This window comes from Mizuhopecten yessoensis, unplaced genomic scaffold (genome assembly GCF_002113885.1).
Source record: "Mizuhopecten yessoensis strain PY_sf001 unplaced genomic scaffold, ASM211388v2 scaffold9289, whole genome shotgun sequence".
Classification (NCBI taxonomy): Eukaryota; Metazoa; Mollusca; class Bivalvia; order Pectinida; family Pectinidae; genus Mizuhopecten; species Mizuhopecten yessoensis.
Genome location: NW_018407973.1, coordinates 293,871 through 319,574, shown reverse-complemented (window position 1 = coordinate 319,574; position 25,704 = coordinate 293,871). Strand labels below are relative to the sequence as shown.

Here is a 25,704-nt window from a genome sequence, read left to right as displayed (position 1 = left end):
AAAGTTTGTTGATAACAAAGACTTACAATGTATCAGGTAAAAATGTAGAATAGTTCAGCAGGTTGGATTTGTACGCCCATGGGTTGTACAGTTTGTTGATAACAAAGACTTGCAATGTATCAGGTAACAGATGGAGAATAGTTCAGCAGGTTGGATTTGTACGCCCATGTGTTGTACAGGTTGTTGATAACAAAGACTTACAATGTATCGGGTAACCCATGGAGAATAGTTCAGCAGGTTGGGTTTGTATGGCCATGTGTTTTACAGTTTGTTGATAACAAAGACTTACAATGTATCGGGTAACCCATGGAGAATAGTTCAGCAGGTTGGGTTTGTATGGCCATGTGTTGTAAAGTTTGTTGATAACAAAGACTTACAATGTATCGGACAACACAGGGAGAATAGTTCAGCAGGTTGGATTTGTACGCCCATGTGTTGTACAGGTTGTTGATAACAAAGACTTACAATGTGTTGTACAGTTTGTTGATAACAAAGACTTACAATGTATTAGACAACACATGGATAATAGTTCAGCAGGTTGGATTTGTACGCCCATGCGTTGTACAGTTTGTTGATAACAAAGACTTGCAATGTATCAGGTAACAGATGGAGAATAGTTCAGCAGGTTGGATTTGTACGGCCATGTGTTTTACAGTTTGTTGATAACAAAGACTTACACTGTATCAGGTAACACATGTAGAATAGTTCTGCAGGTTGGATTTGTACGGCCATGTGTTTTACAGTTTGTTGATGACAAAGACTTACAATGTATCAGGTACCACATGTAGAATAGTTCAGCAGGTTGGATTTGTACGCCCATGTGTTGTACAGGTTGTTGATAACAAAGACTTACAATGTATCAGGTAAAAATGTAGAATAGTTCAGCAGGTTGGATTTGTGCGCCCATGTGTTGTACAGTTTGTTGATAACAGAGACTTACAATGTATCAGGTAACACATGTAGAATAGTTCTGCAGGTTGGATTTGTACGGCCATGTGTTATACAGTTTGTTGATAACAAAGACTTGCAATGTATCAGACAACACATGGAGAATAATTCAGCAGGTTGGATTTGTACGGCCATGTGTTATACAGTTTGTTGATAACAAAGACTTACCCTGTATCAGGTAACACATGTAGAATAGTTCTGCAGGTTGGATTTGTACGGCCATGTGTTATACAGTTTGTTGATAACAAAGACTTACAATGTATCGGGTAACACATGGAGAATATTTCAGCAGGTTGGGTTTGTATGGCCATGTGTTGTAAAGTTTGTTGATAACAAAGACTTACAATCTATCAGACACCACATGGAGAATAGTTCAGCAGGTTTGATTTGTATGGCCATGTGTTGTACAGTTTGTTGATAACAAAGACTTGCAATGTATCAGGTAACACATGGAGAATAGTTCAGCAGGTTGGACTTGTATAGCCAGGTGTTGTACAGTTTGATGATAACAAATACTTACAATGTATCAGGTTACACATGAAGAATAATTCAGCAGGTTGGATTTGTATGGCCATGTGTTGTACAGTTTGTTGATAACAAAGACTTACAATGTATCAGGTAACACATGGAGAATAGTTCAGCAGGTTGGATTTGTACGGCCATGTGTTGTACAGTTTGTTGATAACAAAGACTTACAATGTATCAGGTAACACATGGAGAATAGTTCAGCAGGTTGGATTTGTACGGCCATGTGTTGTACAGTTTGTTGATAACAAAGACTTACAATGTATCAGGTAACACATGGAGAATAGTTCAGCAGGTTGGATTTGTACGGCCATGTGTTGTACAGTTTGTTGATAACAAAGACTTACAATGTATCAGGTAACACATGGAGAATAGTTCAGCAGGTTGGATTTGTACGGCCATGTGTTGTACAGTTTGTTGATAACAAAGACTTACAATGTATCAGGTAACACATGGAGAATAGTTCAGCAGGTTGGATTTGTACGGCCATGTGTTGTACAGTTTGTTGATAACAAAGACTTACAATGTATCAGGTAACACATGGAGAATAGTTCAGCAGGTTGGATTTGTACGGCCATGTGTTGTACAGTTTGTTGATAACAAAGACTTACAATGTATCAGGTAACACATGGAGAATAGTTCAGCAGGTTGGATTTGTACGGCCATGTGTTGTACAGTTTGTTGATAACAAAGACTTACAATGTATCAGGTAACACATGGAGAATAGTTCAGCAGGTTGGATTTGTACGGCCATGTGTTGTACAGTTTGTTGATAACAAAGACTTACAATGTATCAGGTAACACATGGAGAATAGTTCAGCAGGTTGGATTTGTACGGCCATGTGTTGTACAGTTTGTTGATAACAAAGACTTACAATGTATCAGGTAACACATGGAGAATAGTTCAGCAGGTTGGATTTGTACGGCCATGTGTTGTACAGTTTGTTGATAACAAAGACTTACAATGTATCAGGTAACACATGGAGAATAGTTCAGCAGGTTGGATTTGTACGGCCATGTGTTGTACAGTTTGTTGATAACAAAGACTTACAATGTATCAGGTAACACATGGAGAATAGTTCAGCAGGTTGGGTTTGTACGGCCATGTGTTGTACAGTTTGTTGATAACAAAGACTTACAATGTATCAGGTAACACATGGAGAATAGTTCAGCAGGTTGGGTTTTTATGGCCATGTGTTGTGCAGTTTGTTGATAACAAAGACTTACAATATATCAGACAACACATGGAGAATAGTTCAGCAGGTTGGGTTTTTATGGCCATGTGTTGTACATAGGGCTGCAACGATACACCTTACTCACGATACAATACATATCACGGTACAATATGGTACATATCACAATACAAATGTCTGCTTAAAAGGTCAACATCATAACAATTGAGCGCAGGATTTTATTGAGTTTTGTCACAGACTTCAATAGTAAATACTATTGAAATATATTTTTGTATAATTTCTAGTACTTTTCGGTGTGACTGTACAGTGAACCACATCTTTACTGACAGCCTAAAACAATCAGTGCACATTTTTGGAATTAGATAAAACTTAAATGATAATTTCAGTACTGTTAGTGTATTGCGATACAGGCAAACTAAACAATTTGATAAGACACACTAGAAAGTATCCCGATACAACACGATATATATCGTTTCAGCCCTAGTTGTACAGTCTATTGTTAAGTTAAGACTTGCAACATATCATGCGTGTAGTAGAAAATGCAGGTTAGATTTGTTAAGCCTTGCATTGTACAGTATATTTGATGTTGAGATAAGAGTTTCAATGTAGGAGGCATGCAGTAATTAATGATTTGTATGGCCTTTTGTTGTACAGTTTATATTGGCCATGAAGCTTTATTTATGACGGATGAAATGTGGCATGCTGAATGAATGACAAGAAATATAGAATGAAAAATAAACCATAAGGACAGCAAATGATTTACGTTATTTTTATGCATCAGTCAGATTTTGAAATATTGCCGTGAAGTTTTAGGTAGCTTGTCATGACGTGCTCATATAAGAACAGGAACCTGGTCATTATAACCATGCTATGCAAGTTAAGACCATTTCTGAGATGCAAGAAGTAATAGTGTTAATTGGAAGTTGGATCATAACTTCACAATACCATGCCACTGATTGTGTTAACTCTGATGATCATCAACACCCTAGCTCCTCCACAATTGATAAACATCAAAAATATGTGTAACAAGATGGTTTATTACTGCCAATCACAGGTTTATACCCTCAAGTTCAAAGTCAAAGCAGGGGTCAAAGGTCAATCACTGCAATGCTTGTATGGATCTCGACTACATCAGATGCACACAGGTCCATTGTCTCATAGCAGTATTACAACATGGCGTGAGGTACCATATACAGGTCCGAACCTTCAGGGTCAAGAAGTCTTATATGTAAGGCAAGCTTTTCCAGATATAACTACTCTGCTAAATAACTGGAACTTTATATGGATACAAATGTTGTGACAAGTGTCACACACATACACCAAAGGTCATTGGCACAAAGGTTAAAAAGGTCACATCACTGTAAACGCTTGTTTGATTTACATTTTGTATTTGTTTAATACAATTGTATATGACAAGATGATATATAATGTACCTATTTTAAGGTCAAGGTTACAGTAGCATAAGTTGCAACAATAAAGTGTCAGGTACCTATTATAAAAGTCAAAGTCTAAGCAAGACTGAAGGAGGAGATATTCTTAGGTCATCTAAATTCAGCTATTTAAACAAACTTGATTACAAGCAAGCTAAATATCATTATCCTCCACATTATTGGATCTTTGTTGGAAGATTGTATCTTACTTTACTGATGTGCTATCTAAGTTAGTCAAGAGAATTGAATCTAGAAAGCTAAAGCCTGAATAATAATACAGTAGGTTTACGGTCTAAGACATTGAAAGCAGGTCAAAGGTCATCTACCTGGTATTTGAACAAAGTCCATTATCCCAGCAAATAAGCTCAATAATAAAACTGTAACAAGAGGCCCAATGGGCCTGCATCGCTCACCTGGTATACATCTATACATTTGTAACCTTAAAAGTTATCTTAAATAAAGCTAAAGGCAAAATATCAGTATTTATGATTAAAAGTAATTCATAAGAACCTGTTGAAAGATTTAAAAACATTTCACTCCTGTGACCTTGAGAGTCGAACAAGGTCATTATGTTGAACACATCTTATAGCCCTTTATCTCACGATGCAACTTGCAAAACATCACCTACCTATCCTTTTGTTTATTGAAATTTAGGTCATTTAAATGTTTAAACATATTTGAGTAAATGTGACCTCGAAAGTGGGTTAAGGTCATTCAAATGAAAAAGCTTGATAGCCCTTTATTGAAGCATGCTACTGGCTAAATATCAACATTCTGGGCCTCATGGTTATTCAGAAGAAGTCATTTAAAGATTTTAAACAAATTTGACACCTGTGACCTTGAATATAATCAGGGTCATTCACTTGCATAAACTTGGTAGTTCTAAATCCCAGCATGCTACTGACAGATATCAACATTCTAGGCCTTATGATTATGCAGAAGAAGTTGTTTAAAGATTTTAACATATTTGACCCCTGTGACTTTGAATATAATTCAAGGTCATTCATTTACACAAACTTGGTAACCCTTCACCCCATCATGTTCCAGGCCAAATATCATCATCCTGCGACTTTTGGTTATCCAGAAGAATTTGTTTAAAGGTTGTTTTTTTTTAAACAATTGACCCCTGTGACCTTGAATATAAGTGAAATTCGTTCATTTGAACAAACTTGGTAGCCCTTCACCCCAACAGGATACTGGTCAAATATCATCACCCTGGGCATTTTTGTTATTCAGAAGAAGTTGTTTAAAGTTTTAACATATTTGACCCCTGTGACCTTGAATATAAGTGAAGGTATTTTTTTTAACAAACTTGGTAGCCCTTCATCGCTGTGTGATGATTATGTGATTTTCGGTAGAGTGATTCCCCTTTGAACAAACGTTAAGTAAACGTTCTTGGAATCTAAATTTGTATTGATTTCTCTTTATTACTGACGATTAGCGAAGTTTGATCAAAATCAATATTACCAGAATCTTTCATTAATTACTTGGAATGGATATGACATATTTCTGTATACATGTATGTTGTAGGATACTTATTGATAAATGAATAAATGTGATTTTTATGCGAATGACCTGGTACCTTGAGTTCCTGAAAATGGCTTCCACATATAAGCAGGCTTATGCCAGTGGTTGAGGGTTGGCTGTGTTAAAACTACAGAGGATATCAAGAGGCATTCTAGACAGCAGAACAAGGTAAGAACACCTCTGCAATATACTATACCAGAAGCTCCTGCATAAGGGGTCGCCTGCAAAGGCTACTCTGGTGGCTATATTGTACGTTGTGGCCAGTACGGTAAGTGAACGCAGCTGATCTGGTACTTGTGTGCTGTAGTGTGGACAGTGACAGGTTGCCTCGGAGCTGCCAGTGATCAGCTCGGTGACAGGGTACCTGGGGACTGTCAGTGATCAGCTCGGGTAGCAAGGCCATACCTGGAGCTGGGAGTGTCAGCATTCTGATCTGCTGGTTGGAGAGATTGTGTACGTCCAGGCGACGTGTGTCGTGGTTCGACAGCACGGGTTGATAGGACAGAGGTACTGTTCTGGCCCACATGTGTATTCATTTATAAATATTGTTGATATTGTTAAGTGTTATTGTTCAACTGCTCGGCCAGGTAGCCGAGGATCCCAATCGCTTCTAGAGCAGGTAGCTCGGTCATAATTGAGATTCACACGGTGCAAACACGCTACCAGGGGTTGCACGCTACAGCTGCATGCTTCTGGCCAAATAGCATCATCCTAGGGTTTTCGATTATTGAGAAGAAGTTGTTTAAAGGTTTTCAACATATTTGACCCCTGTGACCTTGAATATTAGTAAAGGCCTTTCATTTGAACAAACTTGGTAGCCCTTCATCCAAACATGCTACTGGCCCAAATATCATAACCCTAGGCCTCTTAGTTATTCAGAAGAAGTTGTATAAAGGGTTTAAACATATTTGACCTTGAATATGAGTCAATGTCATTCAATTGAACAAACTTGGTAGCCCTTTATTCTAACATGCTACTACTTAAGTATCACCATCCTAGGACTTTCAGTTATTGAGAAGAAGTTGTTTATAGGTTTTAAACATATTTCGACATTGTAACCTTGAATATTTGTCAAGGTCATTCATTTAAACAAACTTGGTAGCCTTCATGCCAGCATGTTATTTGCCAAATATCATAACCCTAGGCCTTGTGGTTATTCAGAAGTTGTTTAAAGGCTTTGGGTGGCAGTGAGCTAAACATTGGATTATAAAAGCTTGTGGATTTTTTTTGAAGTTGGTTGAAATGTTTGACACATTTGACCCTGTGACCTTTCAAACTGGTCAAGGTCATTCATTTGAATGAATTTGATAGCCCTTCATTCTAGCATGCAACAGACCAGAAGTTTTGGACTCTTGGTCACTCAGGAGAAACAGTTTTATTAAAAGATCACAGTTCGTCACACATTTGACCTTGAAAAAGAATTATGGTTATTAATTTTAGTAAACTTGAGTCCTTCAATGCATATTTTTCTTTACATGTCTCTGGTTAACATTCGTCCATGTTTCAATTTATACTCGTTTAGTGAACAATCTGATTCTCCCAATTTTTTCAAGATCAAAGATGATGGTCTCAAAAATATCATGAAAATGCTGTCCTCATGAAGGCATGTAAAGTAAAAAGACGTAATCATAATGGAATTCTTCCATTAAGATAATTTTGCTCGTTTTTGAAATAAAACATCACTCCAAAAAATGTCTGTTTTAAGAAAATGTATTTAATGTGATGTATACAAGTCAAATAAAGCAGACATGGCACCAATATCAAGTATGAAAATATACACAAATAAAACATCAAAAACTTACACATACAGGTATACAGCGACAGAACCCTCCCAAAACAGGTTTTGTACCTAACACAGAGACAAACATTCCACAGCTTTACATGATGAAATATATGTAAGTCTGTAAACAATCTCAATTGCGAAATATTAATTCACATGCATGAAATTAAATAACACCTCCAGTAATCTGTATTATGTATCCAGTCCCCAGATATTGCAGCAAAAAATTCTGTTCCTTCAGCTTCCTCACTGGAAATTGTAGAACAAGGTTTGTGTAACGTTAATCTTATCTAATTATTCGTGTGAGAATTTGTTATTTGCATGATTTGTTGAAAAAAGACTTTCCAAACAGAATCACTGTCAGATCTAATTCCACATCCTCCACACACAAGACTTTGTCCCCATCACACTGCCATTTCAAAATCGATTTTTGGGTGATATTGATAGCCCACAATTTTAAAGTCTTCATATTTGAAATCATCAATGTCTTCCACTGTTCTTTTGATCAGAAGTTTCGGGAATGGCTTGGGTTCTCTAGCAAGCTGGAAAGAAAAGCATTTGTTGTGTTCAAGTTTTCCATTGTTCCGCATTGATTAAGTGATATGTATTTCTATGAAATTTTTATTCTTCTCATTTTTATATCAATATAACTTTTCTTAGTCTTACAATAATGCTTACTTAATATTCAACTAAAACAAATATCTGATTCGCTCAAGTGACCTATTCTAATCGCTTTCCATCAGTTGTTGTGCATCGTCCGTCGTGCATATTTTTTTTACATTTTCAACTTCCTCTCAAGAACGAGTGGATGGAATTTTTTCAAACTTGGTCAGAATCATCCTTGGTAGATGAGGCTACAAAATTGTAAAATTGGGATTCCTACCAAAGGGAAAATTAACCAATATTTCAAAAATCTTCTTCTCCAGACTCGAAGGTACTGCAGTACTGCATGGAAAGAAAGATCATCAAGGGCTTTATTTAAATTGTAAATTTCAGGAGCCCCAAGCTATCTGTTCTCCCTTGGGGAGGGGGTAAAGTTTACTATAGTTTATATAGGGAAATAACACTTTTGGATATATTTTGACAATTTTTGATAGGAAATTATACATGGTGAGAATTATCCTTGGAGGAAAATGGTTTCAAATTGTAAAATTGAAATTCCTACCCCAACCCCTGGGGCCAGGGCGGGCCAGGGCGGGGCCGGCCTGCAAAGGGAAAATTAACCAATATTTCAAAAACCTTCCTCTCCAGACTCGAAGGTACTACAGTCATTTTCTCAGCATGGGAAGAAAGACTACAGTCATTTTCTCAGCATGGAAAGAAAGATCATCAGGGGCTTTATTTAAATTGTAAATTTCAGGAGCCCCAAGCTATCCATTCTCCCTTGGGGAGGGGGTAAAGTTTACTATAGTTTATATAGGGAAATAACACTTTTGGATATATTTTGACAATTTTCTGTAGGAAATTATTTTTACTTGGTGAGAATTATCCTTGGAGGAAGATGGTTTTAAATTGTAAAATAAGTATTCCTACCCCAACCCCTGGGGCCAGGGCGGGGCCCCAAAGGGAAAATTAACCAATATTTCAAAAATCTTCTCCTCCAGACTTGAAGGTACTACGGTCATTTTCTCTGCATGGACAGAAAGAGAACAGGGGCATTATTTAAATTGTAAATTTCAGAACCCCCAAGCTATCCGTTCTCCCTTGGGGAGGGGGTAAAGTTCACTATAGTTTATATAGAGAAATAACACTTTTGGGTATATTTAGATAATTTTCGGTAGGAAATTATGTTTACTTGGTGAGAATTATCCTTGGAGGAAGATGGTTTTAAATTGTAAAATTGGTATTCCTACCCCAACCCCTGGGGCCAGGGCGGGGCCCTAAAGGGAAAATCAACCAATATTTCAAATATCTTCTTCTCCAGACTCGAAGGTACTACAGTCAGTCATTTTCTCTGCATGGAAAGAAAGATCATCAGGGGCATTATTTAAATTGTAAATTTCAGGACCCCCGAGCCATCCGTTCACCCTTGGGGTGGGGGTAAAGTTTACTATAGTTTATATTGGGAAATAACACTTTTGGGTATATTTTATCCATTTTCAGCAGAAAATTACACAATCTTAGTCAGAATCATCTTGGTGTAGAGGGTACTACATTGTAAAATTGGGATTCCTGCCCCATCCCCAGGGGCTAGGGTTGGGCCCCAAAGGGAGCATTTACCAATATTTTAAAACTCTTATCCTTTGATGACATGACAAGTATTGTATTTCACTTAGTTTGCATGCTGATTTCCACATCACATCTAAAGAGTAAAATAAAGCTACCAGTACCTATGATATAATTCAGGTGACCGCTAAGGCCCTTGGGCCTCTTGTTTATTAAGCTCTTTGAAAATGTCGCAAATATGAATATTTTGAATATCGTTTTGCCAAGTAATGTTTTCCTCTATCAAATCTATAATAGTCAAGTTTATATTAAAAGTTATTATGAACACCTTTCGTTTGCAGTTATTTATGCAATATTTGAAAGAGAGTAAAAATATAATACCTGTCCTTTCAAGTCGTCAACATGGTTCACATATACATGAGCATCTCCCAAGGTATGTACAAAGTCACCAGGCTGTTAAACAAAATAACAGTAAAACGGTGTCTTTTATAACAACCCAAGTCAATTTTACCAAGACTTTAATTTTAAAAGTTTTATATCCTATTACATTTCAAATACTTTGTCTAATGATCAAATTCTTTCTCTCCATATTTAATGATATTGCAAAGTTAGAATATCAACATTTAACTTTGACAAACTGACAATTAATACAAGATCTTGGATGTGTTTGTAGTAAACTGTCTACTGGGAAACTAGCGCCCAGTGAACTATTTGCCCTTCAGATAAGGTCAAGGTAATTTATTTGATCCATTTAGAGGCTAGGTATAAATGCTCAAGGCATCATCAATCTTAGATTCTGAAGAAGTTGTTAAAATCCTCTGTGATCAACAAGTACATAACAAACCTTGAGATCTGTCACATGGGCGATCATGCAGGTTAACAGAGCGTAACTGGCAATGTTGAATGGTACACCAAGTCCCTAAAACAAGACCAAAATATATAATCACATACTTATCAGTTACTGGCAGTGTTGAATTGAACACAATAATAATTCATGAAAACAATGTTTATTGATTCAAACATCTCGTATGATACTGGGATTTTCAAAACATTTCAAGAAAGAGAAAGCCACACCAGCTGATTAACTTCTGCCCATCAAATACGGGTGTCCGGACACCTGTAATGTCAACTCATTTGAGGTATTTGTGTTCCAAATACTTGAATAAAGTTTTTTACTAATCAGAAGATTTTGGAATAAAATGGAAGGTGGTAGAGCAATGACCCCGAAGTGTGATAGATAGCAGTAACATGAAAATGAAAACACCGCAAAGGACAAATAATTCAGCAATTTTCCATTACCATACTGAATGGATAAGAATCGTTGTAATCCAATGCTCACCATATCTGCTGATCGCTGGTACAGCTGACACGACAGCTCACCGTTGGCAACATAGAACTGGACAAAGGCATGACAGGGAGGAAGAGCCATTTTTGGTAAATCTGAAACATCGAAACCATGATATACGCATTTATAAATAAAGTGACGTCCTACTTATAAATACCCTCATCTTCCCAACATTGGTCAAGTGACCTTTGACCCTTTACCAATTAACACCAATATCTAATTAGGAGTAGAACTTGTTCATGTGTTACCGTGCGATGGTGTTGATACAAACTAATTTGTAGAGGGTTCATGAGATATCTTGAACACAACTTTTTAATTTTAAAAGTGGTAAAATTTGACAACTTAACCTTTGCTAATGCTTGACAAAAGCTAATAAGGTGTAGAATTTGATGTTAACAAACTATGGTTGATGTATAGTGTTGTCACTATATTTTGAAATAGGTGGGTGACTTAAGCAAACAAGAGGCCCAGAGGGACTGTATCGCTCACCTGGAAATGTTAGCAAAAATGAAGTTGGAATAGCTAGATGTTGCTGGTAGTGTACATGAATTGCATAGTTAGTCAGGGGTTATATTTATATGCAATTGGACAAACATCCTGTCATTTCTACAGGAAACAGAGGATTTTGAAGAATTTGCTATGTTTCTCCTATTGGGTCCCGCCCTTCTGCTCCCACGGGGGTCAGATCCACCGTCGATACAAAATCAAGTTGCCTTCACCTAATGATGCTTTAGACCAAATATGGACATTATCCTGTCATTCTTACAGAAAAGAATGATTTTAAAGCTATTTCTATTTTCCCTATTTGGTCCTGCCCCTTTGACCCTCTGCCCCGGGGGGGGGGGGGGGGGGTTCAAACCCACCAATTGTACAAAATTCATTGCCCGTTCAAATAGGATGCAACTGTTCAAATTTGGTCAAAATGACTTCATCCTAACAGATTAATGCTATTCCTCTATATTCTTTATTGGGCCCCACTTCTCTTACCCCAGGGGGGGTAGACCCATCGTTTATACAAAATTGGTTTCCCTTCACCCAAGGATGCTTCATACCAAACTGTGACAAAATCCTAGCATTCCTACAGAAGAAGAAGGATTTTAAAGAATTTGCTATGTTCCACCTATTGGGCCCTGCCCCTCTGCCCCCAGCAGGGACAAACCCACCGTTTATACCAACATTGAGTCCCTTTTGCCCAAAGATTTTAAAGGTTTACCTCTATTTCCTGTATTGGGCCCCGTCTTTCTGCCCTCTTGGAGCCACACCCACTCCTTATACAAAATTGAGTCCCCTTGGCCCAAGGATGTTCCAGACTTAATTCGCATAAAATCCTTTAATCCCTATGGTAGAAGGAGGATTTTAAAGATTCACCTCTATTTTCCCTTTTGGGCCCCGCCCCTCTACCACCAGGGGGGGCCATACCACCCATTTATACAAAATTAAGTTTCCTTGGCCTAAGGATGCTCCAGACTAAATTAGGATAAAATCTATCTGGCCGTTAGGAAAAGTAGCGTTTTAATGGAAAAGTTGCCAGATGGACAACGCTCGACGGACAGACGACGGATGCTGCGGTATGACATAAGCTCACTATGTTCCTTCGGACCAGGTGAGCTAAAAACAAAATGCGACATCCACTGGGGACATGAAGATAGTGACCTTGACCTTAAGCACAGCAGCACTCAGTAATATGACATTGTGGTACCTGGAGGATTCCAGGCGGACATGATAATGCGCCTATCATTTGGGTTGTTCTTTATTTTAGCAATGACATCTCTCAGTTGGTCTATGCCCTTTCCGGTGTAGTCTGCGTGCATGTCCTTGTATTCAGCTCCGAAGTGTCGCCATTGGAAACCGTACACAGGACCAAGATCACCTAAGGATAACAGAATTGGTAAACAAAAGTAAAAGAATCAAAATCTATGTTAATCTTATTTACCAGTTGGAAGTGATAACTTTGATCAGGTAAATTTCAATCTACAACACTTGATTTTTTGTTTTTTTCTCAGACATGAGTTTGAACATGCCATCAAACCAATCTTCACAGGTTTTATGTCAGTTTACTCTCCTTGCTGTGTAGTGAAATTGAAACCTTTAAATACTTAATTTCAAGACATAATCCCATATTTGCAATTGTAAAAGTATATTGCAAGCCAGTATCATAAAAACTCTTAATTAACCTAAAGAATGCGGATTTTGGTCTGCTACATACAGTATTATTTTCTCCTTTGTTAAATTTGTTATTTCCCCCAATAAAGCACAGACCTTTATTGGGAGATGCAATATTTTAAAATTATTTTCTGTAATGTTTCAGAGAAGAATAATAGGTATCATGGATGGTTAATTTATACAAAATTGATTCCAATGATGCTTCAAAATAAATAAGAATAAAATCCATAAATCCCTACGGTAGAAGAAGGATTTTAAAATTTTTAGAAGAAGGATGTTTTACCTCTATTTCCTCTATTGGGCCCCGCCCCTCTGCCCCCAGGAGAGCCACACTCACCGTTCATACAAAATTAAGTCCCCTTGGCCCAAGGATGCTCCAGACTAACTAAGGATAAAATCCTTTAATCCCTATGGTAGAAGAAGGATTTTTAACGTTTTATCTCTATTTTCCCTATATGGCCCCGCCCCTCTGCCCCAAGGGGGGCCACACCCACCATTTATACAAAATTGATTTCCCTGCCAAATATGATGCTTCTGTTCAAATTCGATAAAAGTATCTTTATCCCCACAGAAGAGGAAGGAAATTAAAGCTATTCCTCTGTATCCCTTATTGGGCCATCCTCTCTGCCAAAAGGGGGTCAGACCCACCGTTTGTACAAAATTGCTTCCCCTTCACCCAAGGATGCTTCATACCAAATTTGGACAAAATCCTGTCATTCCCTATGGTAGAAGAAGGATTCTAAACGTTTTACCTCTATTTTCCCTTTTGGGCACTGCTTCTCTGCCCACAGAGGGGCCACACCCACCGTTTATACAAAATTGAGACCCCTTAGCCAAAGGATGCTCCAGCCCATATTTAGTCAAAAACTACTCGGCCGTTCAGGACAAGTAGCTTTTTAAAGAAAAAGTTGACGAACGACGGACGCTGCGGTATGACATAAGTTTACCATGGTCCTTCGGGCCAGGTGAGCTTACTAGCTATTTCTTTTATTATGATAAACATGGATAGTATATCTTGAATTTAATGTATTATAATATAACTATACCTTCCTCGCGGTCGCCAAGGCCACGTTTACTGAGAAACTCTTTGGACCCGTGTTTATCCCAGATTTTAATTCCTTTCTCCTTTAGTTTGTTTCCATTGGTACAACCTTGAATAAACCAGAGCAGCTCCTCCGCAATTCCACGCCAGAATAACTTCCTGGTAGTCAGCAGGGGGAAATCTTTATAACACACAAAGAAAATATTACATTTATCCCTGCATTTGATCATATAAAATTAAATTGATGTCAACAGTGCACAAGATACTATGCTCATATTAAAAAGTTGTTACTTTACTCTAATTATAGAGGTGCAGATAATACTGTATTTGACCTAATAAGGGCGTGGGTAATTGAGAGAATTAAGGGGAGCCCTTATTAAGTAACATTTTGTGGACGTTTCTGCTACAGATTGTATACTATAAACATAGATAATGCATTTAAATTTAAGAATTATGATATCAATTTTCAGTTTAATGCTACATGTTCCTTTCAAAATATTTCCAAGCATCCCTGAAAATATTTAAAATGACAGGTCGCGACTGGACCCCTAGTACCCTGTTTTTTTTCTCAGAAAAAGGGTAGGAGCCCACTTTTTAGGACATGCACCTTTGTTAGGTCAAATACAGTCATTTTACAGCTGATGTTTCTGATGCTTATAAAAGTTTTCTTATACATATTCTGTCACATCATTGATTTAACATCATTTTTATTGGTGAATGATAGGCAGGCCTAGTGGCAAATATAACCTCTTGATCTCAATGATTCTCATCAGTTTTGATCATTAACATGTAAAAAATTATATCAACCTGTTTCATACCTGTTCATAAATATATTCACAAGGATCTCACAACAGATTTGCACAAAAAGTAATTATGTGTTTGTAATTTGATCGTAGAATGGGATGTTTACCTTCTCTAAGATTGTAGAGCGAAGAATGGGATGTTTACCTTCTCTTAGATTGTAGAGCGAAGAATGGGATGTTTACCTTCTCTTAGATTGTAGAGCGAAGAATGGGATGTTTACCTTCTCTTAGATTGTATCTCATCTGCATACCAAAGATGGAGATGGCTTCTTTGACTGTTCTGTTGGGCTTTTGAGTACCATGGTCCAAAATCTGTTGAACGGCATCAAGGTAATGTTCCTCATCGTGTCTATAAAAGTAAATTAAATGGAATGTTTAAATTTTCAAACATTGATGAAATGCAAATTGACTGGATTATCAAATGATCACCTTAAACGTTCAATATTCTTTGAGGGGCCCTACCAAAGGGATAGATCATGTACATAGTTAATCTATAACTCACATCAGAAAAGACAAAAAAAGGAGGCCCACTTATCAAGCTTGTATTGCTATTAAAGCTATTATTCAATGTTGTTACATAATACATCCAACATCTGTGACCTTCAAAGTGGGTCAAGGTTGAAGTATTGAAACAAACTTGATAACAAGCCAGTTTACACTAAAGGCTAGATATCATTACAGCTTATATTATAATTAAGGTTTTATGTTGAAATTTAAGACTTTAACTTATTTCACTCATGCATGCAACCTTCAAAGTAAATCAAGGTCAGATTCATTTGAACAAACTCAACAGCCCATCAACACAACATGCTACACATAACAGGCCCAATATCATTACTACGGGCCTCTTGCTTATTTAGAAGATGTTGTTAAAAAAGTTTAACACATTTAACACATGTGACTTTGAACTGGCCTTACATACATTTGTCAATTGCCAGAGACATCAAAACTTTATACTGTACGTACGAGATTAAATGCATGCAAGTGGAATTAAGTGATCGCTCTAAAGATATTCTGTGATTCTGCTTGATTTTTGCATCTTCATCTAAAAAAAATAAAAATCTATACTTACCAGAAAACTTCAAGTCAATGGCTTCCTCACCAGCAATCTAAAACTGAAGCAGCAGTATTATTTGGACACTATTGAAGTATTCACCTTTTCTTTCGTGCGTCACCACTGCACTCATCTCCTTTACAGCCGTTTGTGTTGTGCCTTGTCCCGTTTTCGCTCATTGTAGCTGCCATGGCCGGTGTGGTCATGTGAAAATAATGAGCTGAAATTAGAATTTCACGTGTTATCAGGTTGATTGTCATGTTGATAAGAGACCGGTTACATTGATGCGGTTAGCGGTCTAAGGGAGATAACTTTCCCCAAAATTCACCACAATATCATCACTTTTTGAGGTGAATGAAATTAAAGACTAAGTTGTAACGTTTGCAAGGATGTTGAAGAAAATGAAGCAAAAACAAGTAAATTAACTTTTAAACCTATTTAAAAAAATCAGCTTTTCTACTTTTATTGTTTTATTGGATTAGATATCATGCAAGTGCCTTTTTTGAGGTTATAGATAACTTTCTTCTCAAATTATCAGTTCCACAATTACTAACTTCTGTTACTCCTTAAATCATTTTGTGAACATATATGAAAAAATAGATAAATGTCACTATGTTTCATTGTTCAGCTTCTACAAAAAAAAATTGCTTCTGTTATTTCAGCAGTGCCAATATTAAATACCTGGCCTCCTCTGCCCTGACGAAGCAATATATATAAATTGACTAGTCGTCCGAAGCTACGTTATCACAGCTAGGGTATCAGTAATTACGCTATTACAAAACGAAAAATCAATGAAAAAAAAATGAGAATTTTAAACATATTGTTACTCATCTTATTTGTTTTCATACATAAATCCATCGCAATATTTTAACACACTCATTCTTAAACCCTGCTTACACACTTCAGCAACTTACCTGATTTTTTGTTGTTTACAATATTTTGGCGCATTTTTTTATGATGTACACACATTGAGGAGAATCTAATAAAGAAATTGAAGTCTGACACAAACCTTACCGGAAATTTTTTAAGCAATTTCGAGCCAAGAATGATTTGGAAAAATTTGACTCAGAAATTTAAAAGCTTCGAGGGTTTATTAATAAAGTGTTAAGATGGGTCAATCCACAGGCGCTTGTATCTGGTATTTAATACCTGAGCTCAAATCATAGTATGCAAGTAGTGGATCTTGGATTTTAGCTCAGGTATTAAATACCAGATACAAGTGCCTGAGGTGTGACCAAAAGAGTAATAATAAGGTAGACAAGTGCTCAAATGTATAAAAATACAGTGTAACAGTTTACTACTATAACATAAGAGGCCGCTGGTCGGCCTTTTTTCTATCGGATATGATTTTGCCGACTACACGGCGCCGGTCAAAAATATCTTGCCGAGATGCAAGAATTTTTATTTAGAGTCGTGTTTGTAACAGTGCAACTTTAACTCAGAAGAGCTATTCTTACGACTATATATAACAAACAGAATTAAATGAAACACCAAAATATCACAAAGGTATAGCATGCTTCACAGATAGTTGAATAAAAAGTAAAATAGCACGGAAAGATTAAAGGTCATGCAAACATAAAGCTCATGCAGCATATAAATTAATTTAAGAGACATTTCAGTCTAATGTACATATATGCCAATATGTCAAAAACTAAAATTGACAGAATACATGTTAATATAGCATAATCTAAAACAACAATACAAACATAAATTTTATAAAACAATAATGAGGAATTTACAGCATATTTTCCCTATTGGGCCCCGCAACTCTGCCCCCAGGGGGTCCACACCCACGGTTTACACAAAATGTAGTCCCATTGGCCCAAGAATGCTCCAGGTTAAATTGGAATAAAATCCCTTGATCTCTATGGTAGAAGAGGGATTTTAAAGTTTTTACCTCTATTTCCCCTATTGGGCCCCACCTCTCTGCCCCCATGGGGGCCACACCCACCGTTTATACAAAATTTAGTCCCCTTGGCTCAAGGATGCTCCAGGCTAAATTAGGTTAAAATCCCTTAATCCCTATGGTAGAAGAGGGATTTTAAAGGTTTTACCTCTATTTCCCCTATTGGACCCCACATATCTGCCCCCAGGGGGTCCAAACCCACCGTTTATACAACATTGAGTCCCCTTGACCAAACAATGCTCCAGACCAAATTAGGATAAAATCCCTTCATCCCTACAGTAGGAGAAGGATTTCAAAGGTTTTACCCCTATTTCCCCTCTTCGGCCCCACCCCTGTGCCCCCAGGGGGGCCACACCAACCGTTAATACAAAATACCAAGGATGCTCCAGACCAAATTTAGTCCAAATCTACTGGGCTGGTCAGGACAAGTAGTGTTTTAAAGGAAAAGTTGACAAGACGGATGGACTACGAACGACGGATGCTGCGCCATGGCATAAGCTCACTTGCACTTCGGGCAGGTGAGCTAAAAATTACACACTAAAACTTATATATGACAACTATTTCTGGAGCAATAAAACGAAAAATAAGAGCCAAACAAGAGGCCTACGGGCCTTAATTAATGGTCACCTGAGTTCAGATGAATTTATACAGAGAAATGATTTTTGTTTTTAAAACATGAACAGAAATATTATTCAAAGTGACAATAAACAACTAGAGGCCCAATGGGCCTGAATCGCTCACGGTGTCACCTGGATCTAATCTCACACTTGTTATCTTAAAAGTGGACTAAAATACAGCTACAGGCAGAATATCAGTGTTTGATTCATAAGAACCTATTAAAAGATTTAAACATATGACGCCTGCGATCTTGAACGTCGAACAAGGACATTAGGTTGAACAGAGTTTATAGTCTTCCAACCTAGCATGCTTTTGGCAAAATATCATTACCCTGGACCTTTTGGTTATACAGAACAAGAGGCCCAATGGGCCTGAATCGCTCACCTGGTATTAATCTTAGACTTGCTATCTTAAAAGTGGACTAAAATAAAGCTACAGGCAAAATACCAGTGTTTGATTCAAAATAATCTATTAAAAGATTTGAACATGTGACACATGTGACCTTGAAAGTCAAACAAGGACATTAAGTTGAACAGACTTTATAGCCTTTCATACCAGCATGCTTCTGGCCAAATATCATTACCCTGGACCTTGCCATTATTGTTTAAAGATTTCAAAATATTTAACACTTGTGACCTTGTAAATGGGTAAAGGTGATTCATTTGAACAAACTTGGTAGCCCTTCATCCCAGCATGTAACTCGCCAAATATCATCCCCCTAGACCTCTAGGTTATTCAGAAGAAGTTGGTTTAAACATATTTGACCCCCTGTGGTCTTGAATATAAGTCAAGGTAATTAATTTGAACAAACTTGGTAGCCCTTTATCACAGCATGTTACTGGCCAAACATCATCACCCCAGGCTTCTTGGTTATTCAGAAGAAGTTGTTTGAAGGTTATAAACATATTTTACCCCCTGTGACCTTGAATATAAGTCAAGGTCATTCAATTGAACAAACTTGGTAGCCTTTTATCCCAGCATGTCCCTGGCCAAATATCATCACCCTGGGCCTTCTGGTTATTCAGAAGAAGTTGTTGAAATCATTTATTATATTTGACCCCATGTGACCTTGAAAATGGACAAAGGTCATTCATTTGAACAAACTTGGTAGCCCTTTATTCCAGCATGTTACTGGCCAAATATCATCACCCTAGGCCTATTGGGTATTCAGAAGAAGTTGCTTGAAGGTTTTAAACATATTTGACCCCTGTGACCTTGAAAATGAATGAAGGTAACATTTATACAATATTGAGTCCCTTGGCCCAATGGTGCTCCAGACCAAATTATGAAAAATCCCTTAATTCCTAAAGTAGAAGATTTTTTTTTAAAGGTTTTACCTTTATTTTCCACATTGGGTCCCACCTTTGGGCCAGGTGAGCTAATAAAACCACCTTACATAATATCTAGCATACAGATTTATAACTGAAAAGTATTTGAAACTAGCACCTCTGATTCTAAACATGGAAAATGGATTTTTTTTAGAACACTGACTCCTTTGGGCCCCGCCCTACAGCCCTTGGAGGTAGGGCTGGCTCAAAATGTTCAAAGTATCAAACTGTCAACTCAGGGTTATCATTCCAATCAAGTTATCAACATGTAACATGCCAATATAAACCATAATAAATTTTGCCTAAAGCACCTTAAGACCCTTCCATCTATGTAGAGTATTTGATTCTACAATATCTGTGTCTTGAGAAGAAGATTTTTGAAATTTTAATCAATTTGACCCTTTTTGGCCCCGCCCCTCAGGCCCCTGGGGGCTTGGGACCATAAAATGTAAATTGTTTACGGACGCATGATGCCGGACAAAAGGCAAACGCAAAAATCAATCTTTAATCTTTGTACAGATGGGACCATCCCAGGTGTGGACCAGCCTCCGGAATTCTGGGAAATATTCACATCTCCACAATTTCGTTTGGAAGACTGTTCCACACCCGGGCTGCCTCAAACGAGAAAGATTTCTGCCCATACCTTGTAGTTTTTACAGATCGGATGCTGACTGTGAAGTCCCTTCTGAAATCATATGCAGATTCCTTAAGTTTTACCAAGTCAAGTATATAATCAGGAGAAATCTTTTGTAGTATTTTAAAAACTTCACAGCCCATATCTTTTAACCTCTTAACATGTAAAAGAGTAGGATTAGTAGATTTTAAAAGATGAGACATAATCACTCTCCACAAATCTCGGTGCACGCTCCTGAATCTTTTCAATCTTTCTCACACTTCTCAAGCTAGTAAAGTGCCAAACCAGTGGGCAGAAATGAAAACTGGATATAATAAAAGATTTGTATATGATTCTCCTACCTTGTTTTGTTGAAAAACCTCCAATTCTTTTAGGAACATTAGGCTGTCTAGAAGCCTTTGAGCAAATTTCTGAAACATGCGTATCAAAATTTAAGGACGAGTTAAAATTAACACCAAGTAACTTCGTTTTTTTCAGGATTAATGGTTACATTTTCTATTTCAAAAGAATTAAAAGTCTCAATAGATTTCCTACCTAGACATATGGCCTAAATTTATCAGGATTTGCCCTCATGTGGTTTTTGTTAAATCAGTTTACCAAGTTCAATGAACAGTCTGTTTCAACAAGAGGGTCCTTGTTGGATGAGCTCACTGTGTTGTCATCCGTATACTTATATAGAGTTTGGATGATTTGAAATTATTTAAAAGAACATATCATTAATAAATATGTTAAAAAGTACGGGCCCCATTAAATAAATTGAGCCCTGAGGAACTCCCTTGAGCACTTCCAACCAGTCGCTGCATTTGGAGCAGAGACACTTAATTGGTAGAATGTCCAAGGCATCCTTCTTCTAATGATATGTACAACCTGTTGACTAGGGAGTATGTAACATTTATGTCTAGCATGTGTAATTGTTTACAGTATGGTACATTGAATTGTCATGTCTAAAAATCAGCTATTAAAACATTTTTGATGACAGAAGTATTTAAATTAAATTGCTCAGTGTATACAAAAAGTGTAAGACATATGACCAAAATAATTCGCGAAACTAATTTTTAGTTCCGGAAACTTGTATCGTGGAAACGACATATTCCGCTCGTAGTCTGTAACACTGTACCGGGTTTTGAACTCGATTGTATCTTACGATAAATATAACAATGTTACATTAGATGTACTGTAGACTAGGTAATGGTAAAATATTTGTTAAATATGGACTTTATATACCTGCATAAATCAAGCCCACACGTTTGGAATGGTGCGCTAGCATTGTGTACGGATTGATTGCTCGATTGCTTGATAGGTTTTACGTCCGCTTCCCTTGCTACCGAGTACCTAGCTCGGTTATCCATCGGTTATCCAGCAGACGATGTGTACGGAAATATAATTTCGTTTATAATACCGGACCCGGAGGCGGTCCAAAGATCCGGAATACGGATCGGAACTTTGAAATATTGATTTTTATTTAAGTCCCGAGCATTAATGCTACTTGCTTTTAATGTATATCAAATATAAGTGTCGGAACACCAGAAAGAATTATATTTTTGACGGTATGGATAATAATATGACATAATTTGTCTCTTGTGAATTTACGTATTAAAATAAGAATAGGCAAAATGGGGTTGGAGAACGTACGTAAGTTCCAACTTCAAGTGAGCGAAATTGCAAAATTTTCACCGAGAACCCCCCCCATATTTTTATGATCACCGAAAAGCATATATATACTTGGTGGTCTTCTGTGAAAGTTTTATGAAATTGACATGGGTGTTGATAGCATTTTTGCTTGTTTTTAATGCATTTGTTCGATGTAAATTTGTTAAAAATTGCATTTTGAAGAGAATAGATGGCCACGAAAAATACATAAATATAGCAAATATAATCATTTTTGTTTTATTTTTGCTTTTGATAGTATATCACGTAATGTTAAGAAAATATTCAACTTGGTGGTAACTCAAATTTTGTAAATATTGTAGAAAACAATTTTCATATTTAAGGGGGGAAATTGCAGAAAAGTGTCTACCTTAGAGCTGAAATGTCTCAAAAAGTAAGTCGATAACCCCCTTTTTTCTTTTCTTATATGGAATCTACGTAAAAAATGCAAGAAAATAAGTCTTATGAGAAAAAAATGACATGAGTTTTTCCAAAAGGATGCACCCACCTTAAAGCAGTGATGTAGAGCCAGTAAGTCTCTGTCAAGTTTAAAGTGAGTTTTGAAAATATCTTTAAATGATTTCAATTTGTTTATTAAGTTACCCTACAAAACTAGCCAGAAACATATAAACATCAGTATTAACTTAAAAACTGGTTTTAAATCTACTCACAAATATTGCTTGGTAATTGCAAGTTGGCCGGATAACATTCTTTAGAACACCATATTACCGGTACTCTACCAACAGACTAGCGGAACGACAACACATTGTACATTGTCATATATATACTTATAACACCCTTAAAACGCAATAGTTGGTAGATGTTAACTTACAGTATTTAAATATCCTTAATTTACGTTAGAAGGACAATGGGAACCTCCCCAGCTCAAAATACACCACCACAACATTTGGTCGACCTAATATTGTTTACGAAAATCTAATTGCACCAACTCAATGTCAGGGGCTGAATGGAAGCCGATATTTCACTGTCATAACCCGCCACACGTTACTTCCAACTTACGTGTCAAAGAAACTCGATAAGATATATATTACATATATATAATTTGGGGGTATTTGAAACACGGGTTTACACAAATCTTTTTAAGGGAAATAATAAATCCTTTTCTACGCTGAGATGCTTACTGTTTTAAAGATAAGTTAAAGGTCCCATTATAGCAAAACAATTAACAAGCCAAGATCTTTATTTTCAAGAAATGTGCCATTAAACTAACATTTTTCATCTTGTGTTATTATATCTGTTTTAAAGTCATGGTGTTGGTCTTCGGTACATTAACCGTCAAAAAACAATTTTCAGTCAAACTCTGACTGTAAAGCAAGTATACTTTGGAAAACAAAACCATATCATCTGTGTACATAAATAAAATATGGACAAGTCTTGTAAGTCAAGTGGCTTCGCACCAGTCGGAAAAAAATTCAGATTGACTTGAACTTTCCAACAAACTCTCAACTTTACAACATATTTTAGAAGTTGTTATTCATGCGAAAGTCAACTTACCATCACTATGAATGATATCACTAGATCTTATGACCAGAAAATTTAAAATAACGTGCACGTGGTCATTAAAGATTTTAGTAAAGTGTTCGATGTACCGTATAGTTGCTATTATTATAACTACGTTGATTAAGAAATATCCGGTAGCACACATACATGGATAAGGTAGCCGTTGTCAATGAAGAGTCTCATCATCATGTAAAGTCGATTCCAGAGCTCAAATTCTCAGGGCACAGTGCTAGGACCCCTGTTATTTCTGTTACATTAATGATCTCTCACTGTGTACCTCAGGAAATAGTGCTAATTATAGACCCTGTTGTTTCTCTGTCACATTAATGATCTCCCACAGTGTACCTCAGGAAATAGTGCTAATTATAGACCCCTGTTATTTCCGTCACATTAATGATCTCTCACTGTGTACCTCAGGAAATAGTGCTAATTATAGACCCTATTGTTTCTCTGTCACATTAATGATCTCACAGTGTACCCCAGGACACAGTGCTAGGACCCGTTATTTCTGTCACATTAATAATCTCTCACAGTGTGCCTCAGGACACCGTGCTAGGACCCGTTATTTCTGTCACATTAATGATCTCTCACAGTGCACCTCAGGACACCGTGCTAGGACCCGTTATTTCTGTCACATTAATAATCTCCCACAGTGTCCCTCAGGACACCGTGCTAGGACCTGTTATTTCTGTCACATTAATGATCTCCCACAGTGTACCTCAGGACACCGTGCTAGGCCCTGTTATTTCTGTCACATTAATAATCTCCCAGTGTACCTCAGGACATCGTGCTAGGACCTGTTATTTCTGTCACATTAATGATCTCCCACAGTGCACCTCAGGACACCGTGCTAGGACCCGTTATTTCTGTCACATTAATAATCTCTCACAGTGTGCCTCAGGACACCGTGCTAGGACCCGTTATTTCTGTCACATTAATGATCTCCCACAGTGCCCCTCAGGACACCGTGCCAGGACCTGTTATTTCTGTCACACTAATAATCTCCCACAGTGTACCTCAGGACACCGTGCTAGGCCCTGTTATTTCTGTCACATTAATAATCTCCCAGTGTACCTCAGGGCACAGTGCTAGGACCTGTTATTTCTGTCACATTAATAATCTCCCATAGTGTACCTCAGGACACCGTGCTAGGACCCGTTATTTCTGTCACATTAATGATCTCCCACAGTGCACCTCAGGACACCGTGCCAGGACCTGTTATTTCTGTCACATTAATAATCTCCCACAGTGTACCTCAGGACACCGTGCTAGGACCTGTTATTTCTGTCACATTAATAATCTCCCACAGTGTACCTCAGGACACAGTGCTAGGACCCGTTATTTCTGTCACATTAATGATCTCCCACAGTGGACCTCAGGACACCGTGCTAGGACCTGTTATTTCTGTCACATTAATAATCTCCCAGTGTACCTCAGGGCACAGTGCTAAGACCCCTATGACAAGATGGCATATAATGTACCTATTTAAAGGTCAAGGTTACAGTAGCATAGGTTGCAACAATAGTGTCAGATACCTATTATAAAAGTCAGTCTTAGCAAGACTGAAGGAGGAGATATTCTTAGGTCATCTAAATTCAGCTATTTAAACAAACTTGATGACAAGCAAGCTAAATATCATTATCCTCCACATTATTGGAAGATTTTGTCTTACTTAACTGATGTGCCATCTAAGTTAGTCAAGAGAATTGAATCTAGAAAGCTTAAGGCTGAATAAATACAGTAGGTCTACAGTCTATGACACTGAAAGCAGGTCAAAGATCTACCTGGTATTTGAACAAAGTCCATTATCCCAGCAAAGTTGGTTGAAATGTTTGACACATTTGACTCGGTGACCTTTCAATCTGGTCAAGGTCATTCATTTGAATGAACTTGATAACCCTTCATTCTAGCATGCAACAGACCGGAAGTTTTGGACTCTTGGTTTACTCAGGAGAAACAGTTAAAAGATCACATTTGACCTTGAAAAAGAATTATGGTAATTAATTTTAGTAAACTTGAGTCCTTCAATGCATATTTTTATGTACAAGTCTCTGGTAAACATTCTCCCATGTTT

At 37.3% G+C, this 25,704-nt stretch overlaps 1 protein-coding gene and 1 long non-coding RNA gene across 3 annotated transcripts; one reads left to right on the top strand and one right to left on the bottom strand.

Annotated features, from left to right (window-relative positions):
* Positions 1 to 271: 271 nt before the first annotated feature.
* LOC110457644 lies at positions 272 to 3,421 on the top strand. The gene is made up of 2 exons (XR_002463711.1): positions 272 to 443; positions 1,183 to 3,421. It is a non-coding gene; the product is annotated as an uncharacterized LOC110457644 (long non-coding RNA).
* Positions 3,422 to 7,323: 3,902 nt separating this feature from the next.
* On the bottom strand, positions 7,324 to 25,451 carry LOC110457649 (thymidylate synthase-like). 2 transcript variants are annotated; one of them, XM_021509002.1, is made up of 10 exons: positions 25,415 to 25,451; positions 20,804 to 20,872; positions 16,079 to 16,196; positions 15,144 to 15,271; positions 14,124 to 14,300; positions 12,614 to 12,784; positions 10,909 to 11,009; positions 10,414 to 10,488; positions 9,951 to 10,022; positions 7,324 to 7,945 (listed from the first exon to the last, which is right to left on the bottom strand). In XM_021509002.1, exons 1-10 carry the CDS (start codon positions 25,434 to 25,436, stop codon positions 7,808 to 7,810), a joined length of 1,071 nt encoding a protein of 356 aa, XP_021364677.1. In that variant the 5' UTR covers positions 25,437 to 25,451; the 3' UTR covers positions 7,324 to 7,807. The 2 variants fall into 2 exon arrangements, with proteins under 2 accessions (XP_021364677.1, XP_021364676.1); XM_021509001.1 differs by lacking the exon at positions 25,415 to 25,451 and adding an exon at positions 21,687 to 21,869.
* Positions 25,452 to 25,704: the final 253 nt, after the last annotated feature.

Coding starts and splice junctions, on each gene's coding strand:
- LOC110457649 (XM_021509001.1), bottom strand. CDS start 21,729: ATGCTAGCGCACCATTCCAAACGTGTGGGCTTGATTTATGCAG. Junction 20,873..21,686: donor TGTGGGCTTGATTTATGCAG/GTATATAAAGTC, acceptor CGCATGTTTCAG/AAATTTGCTCAAAGGCTTCT. Junction 12,785..14,123: donor CCTTGGCGACCGCGAGGAAG/GTATAGTTATAT, acceptor TGTTATCCTTAG/GTGATCTTGGTCCTGTGTAC.